Source organism: Cebus imitator, unplaced genomic scaffold (genome assembly GCF_001604975.1).
Source record: "Cebus imitator isolate Cc_AM_T3 unplaced genomic scaffold, Cebus_imitator-1.0 Scaffold452, whole genome shotgun sequence".
NCBI lineage: Eukaryota > Metazoa > Chordata > Mammalia > Primates > Cebidae > Cebus > Cebus imitator.
Window position 1 is genome coordinate 561,142 of NW_016107767.1, and position 15,655 is coordinate 576,796.

Sequence of the window (15,655 nt, forward strand, 5' to 3'; positions counted from 1 at the left end):
TTTTTTGCCCCCTTTCTCACTTCCAGGAAGAGAGCCCCCTGAGTGTGTCTAGCCCAGAGGGTACTGGTACCTGGCTGCATTATACCAGTGGTGTGGGTACTGGGCGTCGAAGACGCAGATCAGGGGAACAAATCACTTCTTCCCCTGTCTCCCCCAAATCATTGGCTTTCACATCCAGTATTTTTGGCTCATGGCAACAGGTTTTTAAACTTTACTTCATTAAACATTTTTCCTCCCTGCATTCAGAGCAACAAACAGCTGTCTTTGGGGACATCTAATCCCTTGTATTTCACATCAGAGTAAATGCTTCTGTTTTTTTAATTTTGAGTTCATTTAAAAATACTTACGATATCTGCCAATATTAGAGGGAAAGAAATCACTTACATGGCATGTGTTTAGCATCTTTGCTGAGAAGGTTCCAAATATCCAGGATTTTAAAAACGATCAATAAATGTTTTTCTCCTGGAATTTTAGCTTATTAATAAAATTATTTAAAAAGGAAAGAAATCTTTCTTTGTGACTTAGTTGTCCTTTAAAACTTTCAGAAACAAAATTATATAATTTGATTGTATGAAAATGTATTAACATTTTCTTACTTAATTGAAAAACATAGATTCCATATGGAATTTGCTGAGAATGTAAACATTTTTTAAAATACCAGAATTTATGTGGCCCATTTTAATTGGAAGGATACATCTAATATTGATAATTTTCTTCCTCATTATTCCATTATTTGGAAATATCTAAGGAATACATACAGTCTGTTTTTCTTTGGGCTATGTAATATTTTAATGTTCTCTTTAAGATAAGAGAGAAAATTGCATATGTGCCCATCAACAATATGGGTCAACATAAAATGACTTCAGAAGGACTTTCTGTGATGACATTGAGAAACTTAAAATATACATGATTTCTATTACATTGGAAGGTCTACTGTCACACATGACTTTTCTGATAATTTCAGCAATTTCCCTTCAGAAATATAATGCATTTGATTATAGGAAAAGGGATTATGGTATCCATTAAGGCTGTGAATATTTAAAGGTTACTCTGATAAAGCCCATGCATGGATCAATAATTGTATGGTAACCTCGAGAGTCTCTGTCTTCCTTTCGTTTGTGGTTGTTTTTTCCCCCTTCAAATACAGGAGCTGTTTAAAAGTGGGCATATGGCTTCTTTTAAAAGTGAAATTATATCAATCTCTTAATTGTTTCTTTTCATCTGTCTTGTTTCATACATGATGTTTCATTCTGAATGCCTGCTTCGCACCACTTCATTGCAAGGACCTCATATGAAATGGACTCCCTTCAAAAGGGGATCTTGCATGATCTTTCATGTTTTATGTATTTCTACTAATATTTATCATACAGCTTATTAACCTTTGTCTGTCTGGAACAGGCTGCATATGAAGTATGGACTTTTGAATTTATTTTACTGTTTTACTTCATTTATTTTGCATTCCTTATGCAGGTTGTATCTGAAAATGCTAATTACCTGCGAACACCAAGAACTCTTGTGGAACAGAAGCAGAATCCTACTGTAGGTATGTGGTGTAAAGGAAATGTGTTTCATACCCTTTTTAAACTCACTGTTGTGCACACATGTAAAACTCTTTGGTGAAAGCATGACCAAATGCTATGCTGTAGTTTTTATTTAATGTGTACTAATTCAGAAATGTTAAGTGGTATAACTCAAAGTTTTTGATAAAGAAGAGATAGCATTTAATTTTGTTGCATAACCCTTTTGAATGACTGCAATAATAACCACTTAGTTCACTTGCCAATGACAGTTTTTAATCTTGTACTCTGTAAGTTAATTTATGAAGGAAACTTCATTTTCCCAGTTGATAAAGATGAAAAGATGGTATTGCATGCAAAAAGGAGCTTTCCATTTTTCTGATTAAAAATATTTTTAAAGTAGGGAATACTTCAAACCCTATATGGATATATTAATTTTCCTTTGAGCAGCTCTTAAGGAAAAGCCAAGTCAAAACTAATGCACAGTGGCAGTCTTAACTCTAACCTGTAGAACATAATTGGTTCTCTGCTAACACTCAAAGCAACATTAGAAAAGACCTTTCTAAACTTATTTGGTTTAAAGCTCATGGTTGATAAACTATGAGATAGTGGCATATTATTTTCTGTAAATAGTTGTCTCATAGGTTTAATAAGGCATAAACAGATCTCATTGTTAGTTTATATGTGTACTGTGATCTCTGTATTAAGTATATGAACTGTGTTGATGCCTAAATACTTGAGAAGCTCTCTTTAGTTAATTTCATATGGCTTGTAATGATAGCTTTTAATATTCCCACAGTATCTTTATATATTACTCCTTCTTATTGCTGTATCATAGTATGTTTGATAGATATTTGTTTAATCTTTCCCCAGTGATGAAAGTGTTACTTGGTGTAAAGACTTTTCCTACAAATTGAGCATCAGTTTATACTGGCCATTTTATTTGCTAGTAATGTATTTCATTAGGGGTCTTATTAACTAAGATCTTAAGTCATTTGTTAAGTATTTAAAGTGATTTAGGCCTTGAATGACTGAAAAGTACCTGGTCTTCTCACAAATAAATAAGTTTTGATATACTTTATTTCATAAGAAAGAGTAGTAATTTTTAATTCAGGGGCATCAGTAAAGATTTGTCATTTATAATTATACATTAAAAAATACTGATTTAATATGACTTAATGTAATGTTAATATGACTTAAAGGAGATTATTTTTTCTTTAATATGGCTCACCCTTGAAAAATTAACAGAATCCTTTCTTGCCCTAAGTTATTTTTATGGCGATGTTTTTAATGCTTTAGGATGGATATGTCTCATTATTGTATGGACATTTTTTTCTCTCAAAGATAACATTTTGTCCAATGTTAAATTGCCCCATTTGTACATATGATAAATGATAGTGGTATTTATTAGTATTGTATTAAAACTGACATCATTAGGAAATTACAAGACTATTGTGAGCCTGTTCAAGGCACTTCCAAACGTTGCCTTATATGTGGTAAGAGCCATGTTAATTGCATGCTGCATGAATTCCCAATGTGAATGGAAGAACACCCGTTGTGTATGTATTTTCTCTAACTCCCATCAGGGTCTCACTGTGCGGGCCTGTTTAGCACCTCGGTGCTCGGGGGTTCTTCAAGCGCACCTAACCTACAGGATTATGCTCGTACTCATCGTAAAAAGCTGACCTCTTCTGGCTGCATAGATGGTATGTGCACACATGCACACACAGATTCATACCTACACACATGCACATACCCATGAGCAGTATTTCTCAAAGGCAAATAAATCTAAGGCCACGGACTGATTGAAGTGAAATCCTGTCATCTTTTGCCTAAATGACTATCAGTGCTCTGTGTTATCTACAACTTGGATCCATGTTTCATCAGCAATTAATTTGAATTAGACTTAGAGTACTTGTACAATAAGTTTGTTGAAATGGAATACTTAGAACAGCATTATGTATATTATTTTAGATAATTGATAGTCCATATTATAAAGAACAAATTTTTCTTTGATCTTTTAAACTTTTATTTATTGTTAATACTTATTTTACTTACTGAGCTAATTAAAGTGAATGGAATGTTTATAAGTAAAGGAAAATGTCATATTGGCAATATTTTTATAAAAATAAACATGGAATGAGAATATTTTAGAATCTCTAGCTGAAGGAGATCCTCAATGTTGTTAATATACCTTAAGTTTTAATATTCAGAATTTTTTGAGGCCCTTGGAAGTATGTCCTTTTTATTAAGAGAAGTGGTTCTAGCTCTTTCAGGATCATCTTTATTTAAAACATTTTCTCATTTATCAACAAATTTAGTTTAGACAGTAAACATGGATTTACCAGAATTGCCAGCTCATCTTGCTTTCTTTCTTTTGTATATTTCATTCGGCACTTTTTCTCTGTCATCAAGCTAGTTAACTTCTTTTAACCAGTATTTGCCTTATTACCTTCTCTCATTGTCCCTTCTGCATGTCACCTTTCTAACCTCCTCATATATTTGTTTTTCCCCTCTTTTTTTTTAAGTGTTCTTCTTTTTGTAGCTGTTATGAATTTCAGGTACCTGTTTTTCTCTTTCTCAGACGCCACACGCGGTTCTGCTGTTAAAAGGTTTTCTATCTCATTTGCTCGACACCCAACCAATGGTACGTTTTGCTTTTATTTTAAAAGATACTCCCTGCTTCATCCGTTTTTTATTTTTATTTTATTTTAAAACATGGGGTATACAGTATCATTCATTTCTTTGTCCTTAATGTCAATTGGCATTCAATTCCAACTGTTATTCACCCAAATTATTGATACTGTCTAGCTCCCTATTCAGCTGTAATTAACATAATAATTTAACATTACTCATCAAACTTTTAAATGACCACAATCATGATGAGTTTTAATGCTAAATTAACACCTAAAAATTTCTTCTGATTTCTCAAATGATCAGTGTACATACATTTTTAAATTACAATTAGTATTCTTTAATTTATCTTAATTCTCAATAACTTTTTTTTTCCTAATTCCTTTTCTGATCACATGGTTGTCTTATTTAGATATTTAAACAAAAATACAGAGCCACCTATGTCAAATAGCCAAGTAAGATGTGTCTTTGAAAAGTACTTGGGCACCTGATGATGCATATTTCACTGTATAACATCATCTGTTTCTGGCTGTTTGTCTAAAGCAAAACCCTATTTGGTCTGGAGCACTCTGAAAACTGTCCGGCATTCACTTTGTTCTTCTTAGCAATGTGGTTTGCTGTTATCAAGCAACCAATTCCCTTTAGTACCACTGCTTTTTCTTAAAATTTAGAGGACTTCTGATAGGAAGAAGATTAAGTTAAGATCTAGAAACCCAACTCCGTTAAATTCCATTTTTGAGGCTAAATAGGAAAGTGTTTCATGACCATTATTTGTAAGAGGAATTATTGCAGCATTACAGCTTCTAACATAGAGCTTGATATTGTGGGGCAAGAGGGAATATTTACTGATCATTTTACAATAATTCAGGATCAAAGAATTTAAAAGAAAACTTAGAGATTTTTGCTTGTATTATACATGGAATGAAGATACTTTTATCCCTGGAACTCTTTTTCTTTTTAACTGCGAATAAGTCTCAAAAACTCAAGTAAGATCTTTCAGAAACTTTTTTAAAACTACAGGATTCAACACAAGTTTATGGTCATTATCCCACTTCTGGATCCTTTAACAACACATCTAAATAACAATGCACTAATAATTCTTGAAGGTGGAGTAAGAAGATCTCATCCTCAAGAAGTAAAAATTTAGCCTTAAAGCTTAATGTACTTTCCCTTCATTGTAGCTGTTTAAATGCCACTTTTTGAAGAAAATGATCCTTATTTGATACAGCTGCAGCTTCTAAAGAAACCACATGCCTAAGAACCTCTTAGAAGAAACACAGAAGTCACAAGAAAAACAGAAGTCACAAAAATTCTAAGAAGAGATATTGCAGGTTTAAGACCATAGTTTTTGTACTGAATGCTGTGTGTTTAAAGCCAGTATTTGAGGCATTATCTAGGAGAATCTGTGTTTAACTGAAACTTTTTAAAAATGAAAAGTATTTTTGTTAAATTTAATAGAAATAGAGTAATTTTATATTACTATGGTTTAGGCTCCTTTTAAGTGTGGATGTTCCACACATACAAATGCATATAAGATGCATTCCTTTCAATTCTGCAAATATTTCTTTTGAATTTTAAGGGTGCCTTTTTTTCCATTTTTAATACTGTGTTGTCTTATCTGTCCTACGAATTGTCATTTGACTCTTTCACTTTTTATTTCCCCTAACTTTCATGTTATTTCCATCTTTAACACATACCATGGACTTACCCCTCCCTTCATCTTTAGTTCAAGGAACATGGTGAGACAAGTATCTTCTGACAGTGCTTTACCTTATTTTCTGGGCCTCTGTGCAGAACACCTACACCTCTATAGGTGCTGGTCCGTTTCCTCTGTGGAATTTCTAGGCTCCAGTGGTATGTTCTTATAGCTTCTAAACATGTCAGCAGGGTGGCTTTTTAAATTGCTGCACTAACCCTTTCATTGTGCATTATAGGAAAAGTTTACTAAAGATAATTGGGAAAAAATGTAGTCTAGAGGAACTTGATTATATTGTCATTTGCCTGTTATAAAATCTAGCAGGCAAATGAAATAAAATACTTGCTATAAAAGATTTATAAACTTTATGAGGAAAGAAGAAAAGAGCACATCGTTAAGTTTAGTACAGTGCACAGAAAGGGTTTGTGCTCAATTGCATGAATCTTGTACTTCTAAAAAAAAAATGTAACAGTTGTGCAAGCCTAATTTCTTTAGTGCTTAATTTAGGTGCTTTAGCTGCTGTTATGGTATAGTTTTGTTTTTGTTTTTAAAGTATATGTAATGTTCTGTCATGCTTCAGTTTGCACCTGAAAATAAAACGTATCAGTTTTGCAAGTCCTTTGCTTATTTTCCTGGGAAGGTTAGATTCCCTTTTAACCAAAGTTTCTCTATTCTAACTGAGAATTAGGCAGTTCTTGGGTCAATATTTACTTGCAGTATTTAAATAAATCAAACATCAGTCAATAAAAAATGAGCACACGTCTATTGAAGCCAAGAGTCTTGCAGTCTAAGGGTAATTTTTACTTTTAAGTTAATGATGTTGGACTTTATGTAATACCTTTTTTGAGTATTATAAGTATTTAATTGGAGGAAATTAGTTTGAATTTTTGGAAGAGCAGATTTAGAAAGACTCATTATTTTTAAAAGTATATAAAAGCAATTTTAAAAGCCATTCAGTTGAATAAAGTTTAAATAAACAGGCAATTTTCTTTTTTAAAAAAGTGAATAACCTATATCCTATTTGTTTAAAAACATAAACTGTGTGTTTAAGTGCTTTTGTTTCACGGATGGTATTAATACATATTTGCATGGTTGTTTCATGAAATTTTTGTATTTCTGTGCTATTGTTGAATAGGAACATATTTGTATTTTGTATTGCTTTTTACTTGGCCTAACTTTACACAGCCAGTGATTTTAGTAATATAATTATGTGTTAATTCAGTAAAGGTAGGTGAAATACATTTTGTAATTTTAATTCCAGCATAAATGAATGAATGTTGTTTTGGGATCGCACTAGAGAGTATCATTGGCCTTGGCACACCTGGAAAAGTATCTAAAATAATTATTCACAAATAATTGTTTTTCAATAAGAAGTTACCTTTAGCATCCTGGCATCAGGGACACATCATGTGGCATCAGCTTATTCACCTATTGAATAGACCTGACTTCAAAAAAATAAAAACTGAAAACTTGTATTTCTTTGGTTTTTTTCTCCTAGGTTTTTTAAAAGTATTATTCTTAGATTTTACCAATATAGAATGAAATTGTGTGCATGCTGTACTACATGATTACATTTAAAAAGAAATCTTTGTCACATTTTGTTCCAACTCCATATTGCATAGCATCTGGTGTCATGACTTCAGAGAGATTGTGTGTTTGCATGTGATAGATTGAAAAGACCTGAACTGTGTAGTTCAAATCAGTAGTCTTCTTTTTTAATTACTAATTTTTAAATATTCAACTTTTTTTGTTTTTGGTTATTTTCTCTTCTAGGCTTTGAATTGTATTCCATGGTGCCATCTATTTGTCCTCTAGAAACACTTCATAATGCCCTATCTTTAAAGCAAGTGGATGAATTTCTTGCTTCCATTGCTTCTCCATCATGTGACGTTCCACGGAAGACCCCTGAAATTTGTAGGAAATTTTTCTTTCATTACTATTATTAAGATGTTGGGCAACTACATACTATTTGAATATAACAGGAATTATAAAAACATAAAAGCAGGTAGTGGTAATGAGTAGCAGCAGAAGTTTAGGAGACAAAGGAGTATAAAGGAACATGATTAGGAATTCTTTCGTGTAATGTGAAATGTACCTCTTTTTTTTTACTCTCTGCCAGAATCTTATCTTCTTACCAAAACAAACAAAACAAAACAACAATAGAAGTCAACAAAATATAGGGTTGTGGTCTTTTCTTAAAACTATGTTTGTAGAAATCTCACATTCCTATTGTACATTATTTTATAGCAAAATTTTTTTAAACTGCAAAATATCAGTTCACATTAACCCATTAATACACACTTATCTCCTGACTACCTTTGGTAAGCAGATAGAAAGAGCTCTTAATGAAAGAGAGCAAATTAGAACAATTTTTCAAATTGTATACCTTAGAAAACATTCTGAAGAGGTTAATTTGTGCATTTGAAGAAAAGATGTTCATGGTTAAATAAGTTTTAGAAACTGTATTATATCCCGCCTCCCTTTGGAGAGGTATAGCTACATTAACATATAAAAGACTGACGTTCTTCTGTAAAGAAAGCTGTATAACCCAGATTTTCCAAAACTTATTTTTTAGAAAACACTTTTTTGGTAACACGTTAAATATCATGTGGCACTATTCTGAGGGACATCATTTTGGGAAATGCTCAGGGCGTCCTTTTTAGGTGTGAGAAGTCAGCTGGCAGTTGTCATTTTCAGCTCTATAGGATTCCTCAGTACTTTGGAATTTCCAGTACGGAAAGCATTCGTTTGGGGAGAGAATGCTTTGCTTGGAGCTAAGAGTCTTACTATTCTAGTCGTATCTTAGAGAGTGACAAACTTTCTTTGAATATCATTCCTCTTTTTCTGAGTGCTGAAAATAAATTTTGCTCAAGATAAAATGAGATATTAGAGTTCTCAGAGTGAATGCCACTTTTATGTCTGTCATTCTCTTCTCTTTCCTGGGCCTTCACATTGTATAATTCTAGAGAGCTCTATTCCCATTATATTCTGTCCAAATGATACCTCCTGCATTTGTATGAAGTAGTGACCTTTCCCTTTTTTGATAGTAGAGGCCAGCTTTCAATCATTAATGGTAGTAGAGACGTATATTGGTGAGTGTACTAAAATATTTCACTTTAGGGATGGTTTTAGGAAGTAGGTCTTAATTTAAAAATTTGCATATAAATGTGTCTGATTCTGAGAATTGATAATACTCCAAATGAAATAACTTTCTAAGCGATAAAGGTCAGAGTCAGGAAAATGAAGGTGGTCTTCTCCTTTTATATTCTCTATAACCTGATAGAGTGGACAATGCTGTTACCTCAGAATGCAGTAGAGATTCTGAATACACTCCAGTTTACCCCTTCACCCTTAATGATGTTTCATTAATCTCTGTTTTAAGATTCCAAATCCTTCCCTGGGGCGGGGATTTCAAATCTTAAAATAGAGATTAAAGAATTATTCTAATTAGTAAATAAGAATTTAGGGGTAGATATCAACACTATTAAAATTTTAGAAGACTTGCAGTGAATGATTTGAAGGTAATAGAAGTAGTAATGACATTGTTATAAAAGGAGAATTTTAGTAGAATATTTACAAAAAGATAATAGTTTAAGGTTTGTTCTGTGGTACTCTTGATGGTTTCATTTTTGTGGTTAGTGAATTCAGTTCCTCAGAGTATATCATTGAAGTATGTTAATGAAGCAAAGGATATTAGATTCTTTTTCCAGTTGTGCTAATTTCTAATTAGCTCTTTATATCATGGATATGAATTGTACCTCAGTCCCTCTAGCTTTCTTAAAATTTCATGCAATTAGTTACTAACAGAAATAGATGAGAAAGTAAATGTGCTTAATGTGGCTCATAGAATTGGATAAACCTTAGAGATAATCTAGTTCATTGATCTTCAGACTGTATTCCCAAGAGCCTTTGGAAATTCCATGAGGAAGAGAGGATGCTGAATGGTTAGGGCTTGTGTCTTTCATGGTGGCTTCAACCAGAGTATCTGCTTTGGTCTATTTTATTTAAGATTTCATTTAGGAACAGTTTTACTATTTAAAGGAAAAATTGTAGAAACACACAGTTGAGGAAATCAATGAGTTAGTGGTCAAGCAAGGCTAAAACCCAGGTCTTCTAAAGCCTCTATTTTTTTCATTATTTTTGAATAGCAAAGAAAACAGGGTGCCAGTTATGTTGAAAGTATTTGAATCTTACGTTTTATGGAATAACTATAGGAATAATATTTATTACATTATAGTATATTTATATTATTTGCAATTAGTTCACTGAGTTATCAAGGTGTAACATCATATACGTAGAACCATATTCATTTTATGGTGTTTATAACAAGGGAAAAGGCACGGTTAATCATTCTCTGTCTTCCAAGTTTTTTTCCTCATCTGAGACAAGATTAATAAATATTGTGGTAACCAGAAGATAGCTTACAATGGGGAAGTGACAATCTCAAATTGGAGAAAATGGAGTAGGTTTATTAATTAGGATAAGTTAGTGATGGAAGTTCATAGAGTAGGATAAAAATATGCAAGCAGGAAAGCGCTAAGTAAAGCTATATTGTTTTGTGTGATGTTTTATGACTTTTTATCACTTAGTTTATTTTCATTAGTGACTGCTTTGAGCTCTGTTAAATGTGTAATCATTTATTATAGGCTTCAACCAGCAAAGGCACATCTGCCATAGCTAGCCCACATCTTGATTTTCAAAAGCACACTGCATCTTTCTTTGCTTAAGAATCTAGAAGCTCATGCCAATAGTCTCTCCTTCTCCCGTACTGTGGCCTGTCCTTGCCCAGAGGATTCCATACTTAAGAATTATCCCTACTTTTCCTTTTCACACCTTTTAATCTCTCCACCTTAGGCAGAAAGAGAACCTAAAAACCCAACTTTAAAATTCCCTCCCTCTCATTTAGAAAACTGGCTAATATAGGAAAATAGTATTAATTTATTACTTATAACTTATTTAGTGTATTCTTAAATATGATAGTTTAGTATACCATTATATTTGTAGATGAAATATCCCTGAATCTGTAATTGTTATTTTTTTAGAGATACAATTTGAGACTCTCTTTTTTTTCCCCTGAGATAGAGTCTTACTCTGTCACCCAGGCAGGAGTGCAGTGGCACAATTATGGCACATTACAGCTTTAACCTTCCAGGCTCAAGCAGTCCTCCCACCTCAGCTTCCTAAGTAACTGGAATCACAGGCCCAACTAATTTTTTAATTTTCTATAGAAATGAGGTCTCCCTGTGTTGCCCAGGCTGGTCTTGAACTCCTGGGGTCAAGCAATTCTCCTCCCTTGGCCTAACTAAATTATAAGTAATAAGTAAGTCAAATTATTGTTCTGTATTAGTCAGTTGAAATTTATCCTCCCAGTCCCTGGCTAGGCATGGTGGTTCATGCCTGTAATTCCAGCATGAACTACTACGCCAGGGTATTACTTACTGTGTTACCAGGCAAGAAAACTATGCCATCAGCTCTTTGCCATGGCTTAAAAACTTCAGTTTCTGTCAGGAAAGGATAAAGCCTGTTGCTCTATTCTTGGCATTCCTTTGGTGCATACTATTCAAATGTTTATTATTTACAATATAAACAAAACATCTATTTGTCTGAGACCATAAAAGAACTGTTTTTTTATTTAAAAAGATGATTTTGCTAAATTTACCTTGCAAAGCTTGCCTTGACCATTTTCTTCTGTTATTATGTAGGGTCACTAAATTATAAGAAATGTTCTATAATGTTAAGATAGAATTGGTAAGAAATTGCTAGGAAATTATTAAATTAACGTGTTTGTTTATTTTTTTTCAGCCTCTACAGCATTGCGTTCCAGTCCAATAATGAGAAAAAAAGTATCTTTAAATACGTATACACCTGCAAAGATCCTCCCAACACCACCAGCTACCTTAAAGAGTACTAAAGCAAGCAGCAAACCAGGTTAGGGGTGTGTGTGTGTGTTGAGTTTGTGGATTTGCACAGAAATTAGAGGAGTAATAACTTGCTTTTTAAATGTTAAATTTGTTTTAATTAGGATCTTTACCCTTCCCTAGAGCATAATGATCCTAAGGGTTAAAAATCTATTTTTTTAGTCTATTGATATGTATTTGTTTTTTGTCCTGTTGTCTTCTGCTCTCTCCACATCTGTTAACAAAATATATTTCAAAATCACACTTTTCCCCAAACTAATTTGTGGACTGTCTTCTTTTGCTTTTTTTTTAATTATTATTTTTTTGAGTTTAAGGCATCATCTTACATGAAAATTTCTATGGACTGGTCATGGTGATGTACAACTGTAATCCTAGCTACTCAGGAAGTGGCGGTATGAGGATTACCTGAGCTGGGGAGTTCAAGTCCAGAGTAGGCAACATAGCAAGACCCTGTTTCAAGTATTAAAAAAAGAAAGCAAAAAATTGTTTTCTCTTTCCTGAGACTATTTTCATCTCTCCATTCATAATCTGATTATGTGACTACCAAATTTAAGTAACTTTTATTTTGTGGCATATTTAATTGTATTTTTACCCTTCAAAAATTTTGTGGCACATTTAATTGTATTTTTGACCCTTCCTAAAATGCGGTCTCACTCTATTACTCTATTGTGATATTCTATCCATTTATCTTATTCCTCTACTTTTCTTGTTTGATGAGCCTTCTTCTTCCTACTTTTTTATCCCAGACAAGAACATGATACTCTGTTCATTTTTTTACCCTATATCTTTTTTCCTCAGAGAATTTCATATACCTCCAAGACTTTATGACAGCCTCATTGCAAATGTCTTCATTCTTCTACTCTTAATGCTCTCAAATACTCTTTTGGTTAAGGGTTTGTGCTTAAGAGTCAGAGGAACCTAGATTAAAATCCCAGTTCTGCTACTTATTAGCTATGTCACTCTGGACAAGTTACTTAACCTCTCCGATCCTTAGTCTCATAGTCATAAAGTCAGGGTAATAATACCTTCTTTATAAAACTGTCAGAAATGATTGTAATCTTATATATAAAGTACTTGGCACACACAGTAAACACTCAGTAAATAGTAACTGCTATTAATTGTTATACTGTATCCAAACTGCTCTCTTTACTTCTTCCTAAATAAATTCCCTTAGCATTCATGCCATTTTTTTTTCTATTAAAGTGTTCTCTATTTTACTTCACATCCTTCAAGACTCAACCCAACCTCTTCTACTGATAATGTATTTATATGATTGTCAAAACAAGAACTTCAGTAACACTCTGTGCTACTGATTTGATCTATTATACCTGATTATAGCTCTATCACATTACCAGGCCTTGTAAGTCAGGGGCAATATCTTAAACCACAAATATTACAGATTTGAACCTTGCACATTCCAACTAATAAGTATATGAAGCAACAGACCATTGAATAGTATCCTAAACCTAAGTTGTGATGCATCCCACATGCCACACACAGCTAACATTTGTATAGTTCTTTATATTATAAGCATTTTTTATTCTCATAGTTCTCATTATAACCTTTAAAGGTTAATACCATTCTTATGTCCATTACAGATTAAAAAAAGGAACAGAGATAGTAACTTAATCTCAGCTTACATAGCTAGTAGTCAGTAGACCTAGGATTTGAATGCATTTTGACTCCTAGTACATTGTTCTTTAGACACATAATAAATGCATTAATTCGTGTACGTTTTTAAGTAACAAAGTAAAAATAGTGTCATATTTGACATTTCAAATGTTAAGTCAACATTGCATTCCTAGGATGAACTCTACTCAGTCATAATATATATTTCATATATATATATATATATATACACACACACACACACACACATATATACATATATATGAAAGTTTATAAAATTCTCTGAGAAAAAATACATAGGGTAAGAAAAATGAACAGAGTAGCATCTCACTGCCTGGGACAAGAAAGCAGGAAGAAGAAGGATTATCAACAAGTAAAGTAGAAAGATCGGAGAGATAGAAGGAATATCATGGCAGAGTAATATCTTGGAAGTCAGGGTAAGAGAGCATTTCAGTAAGGATCAACGATACAATCAAATGTGCCAAGAAGGTAAGATAGAAAGATGCTGATAAAATATAGTTAAATATATATATATATATATATATATATATATATATATATATATGTATGCATGTATATGTGTATATGTATATGTATATATACATATATATGTATATTTAACTATAGTTTATCAGCATATATAAAATACACATGTATATACATATACATATATATACACATATACATATATATATATATAGTGCTGGACTGAATTTGATTTTGAGGATTTTTGCATCTGCATTTGTGAAAGATAGGATATTGGTCTAGTTTTTGTTTTGTTTCTGTTTTCGTAATGCCCTTTTTAGGATTTGGTATCAGAGGAATGCTGTTTTATAAAATAATTAGGAAGTGCTTTCTGTTTTCTGAATGAGTTTTTATAAGATTTTTGTTTCTTCCTTTAATGTTTTATAGAATTAATTGTCTATCAATTAATTTTGATAGAATTAATGTTTCCTTTTTGTAATACTTTTAAGTTGTATTTTTTTAAGGAATTTGTTTGTTATGTCTAAATTGTCTACTTTGTTGCTCTTTTATTATCTTTTTAATGAATTTGGTAATAACTTCTATGATTCATGATACTGGTAATTTGTGTTTTATTTTTTTCTGTAATCATTCTCACTAGGGATTTATCAATTTTCTTAGCTTTTTCAAAGAACCAACTTTTGGCTCTTTGTTTTTCTGTTAGTTTTGTTTTTAATTAATTATTTTAATTACTTTCTACCTTCTTCTTACTTTGGGTTTACTTTTACCCTCTATTTCTAGTTTCTTAGGTCATTGTTTGTTATCTATTCAAACATTTATAAAGTTTTAAGTTTCCCTCTAAGCACTTTAGTTGCATCTCACAAAAATTATCTTGTATTTTAATTATCATTCAGTTAAAAATATTTTCTAGTTTGTGATTTCTTCTTTAATCCATTGCACATTTAAAAGTATATTGGTTAAATTTCAAATATTCAGGATTTCTTTTTAATTGTTTTTAATCAATTTCTTATTTAGTTCCATTGCAGTTATAAAAACATACACTGTGATTTCAGTTTTTTAAATGTAGGACTTATTTTATGACTTAACATCTGGAATATTTTGAATATACCATGTGTTCTTTTAAAACAACTGTTTTATCTTATAGTTTTTTGATCCTAATGGACACTATTTTGTCATTATGCATTAGATCAAGGTTATTGATAATGTTCAGATATTCTGTCTTTACTGTTTGGTTTTTCTTGGCAGAGAGGTGGTCAAGAAGGGATTGGTTGTTCTGTCAATTGTATAGAGAGCGATTGCACTCACAACTGCAGAATTGTCTGTTCCTCCCTTTAATTTGGTAGATTTTTGCATTGTGTGTTTTGGAGGTCTCTTACTAGCTACGTGCATATTTGACTATCGGATCTTCCTAATATTTTGAACTCATTTATTACCATGAATTTTTTGTCTTTTATTTCCAGTAATGCTTTGTTTTAAAGTTTACCAGATGTGTTACAGCTCTTCAAACTTACTTATGCAAGGCATTCTAAGAATATCTACCTTATGTTTACAGTTTATAGTTCATTAACATTTAATATAATTATTGATATGCTGGGGTTCGTCTACTACTTTCTTATATTTTCTATTTATTCCTTTTGATTTTACCTTTATTATATAGTATACTTTTATTCTTTCCTACCCTACCTTATTTTATACTAATTCAATATTTTTAAGAATTTTATTTAAAACTTTCTATGGGCTTTTGCTATTTTTTTTTCCTTTTTTTTTTTTTTTTTTTT

At 32.0% G+C, this 15,655-nt stretch overlaps 1 protein-coding gene across 26 annotated transcripts in view; it reads left to right on the top strand.

Moving 5' to 3' along the window:
- PPIP5K2 (diphosphoinositol pentakisphosphate kinase 2) overlaps positions 1–15,655 on the top strand; it is an 80,920-nt gene that overhangs the window by 61,189 nt on the left and 4,076 nt on the right. For 5 of the 26 annotated variants that reach the window (XM_037732532.1, XM_017511805.1, XM_037732534.1 and 2 more), the window contains 7 exons: positions 27–200; positions 1,471–1,543; positions 3,104–3,223; positions 4,102–4,164; positions 5,946–6,005; positions 7,621–7,761; positions 11,650–11,775. In XM_037732532.1, the coding sequence (XP_037588460.1) occupies positions 27–200; positions 1,471–1,543; positions 3,104–3,223; positions 4,102–4,164; positions 5,946–6,005; positions 7,621–7,761; positions 11,650–11,775 (757 nt within the window). The other 21 variants (XM_017511786.1, XM_037732535.1, XM_017511790.2 and 18 more) reach the window with 11 other exon arrangements.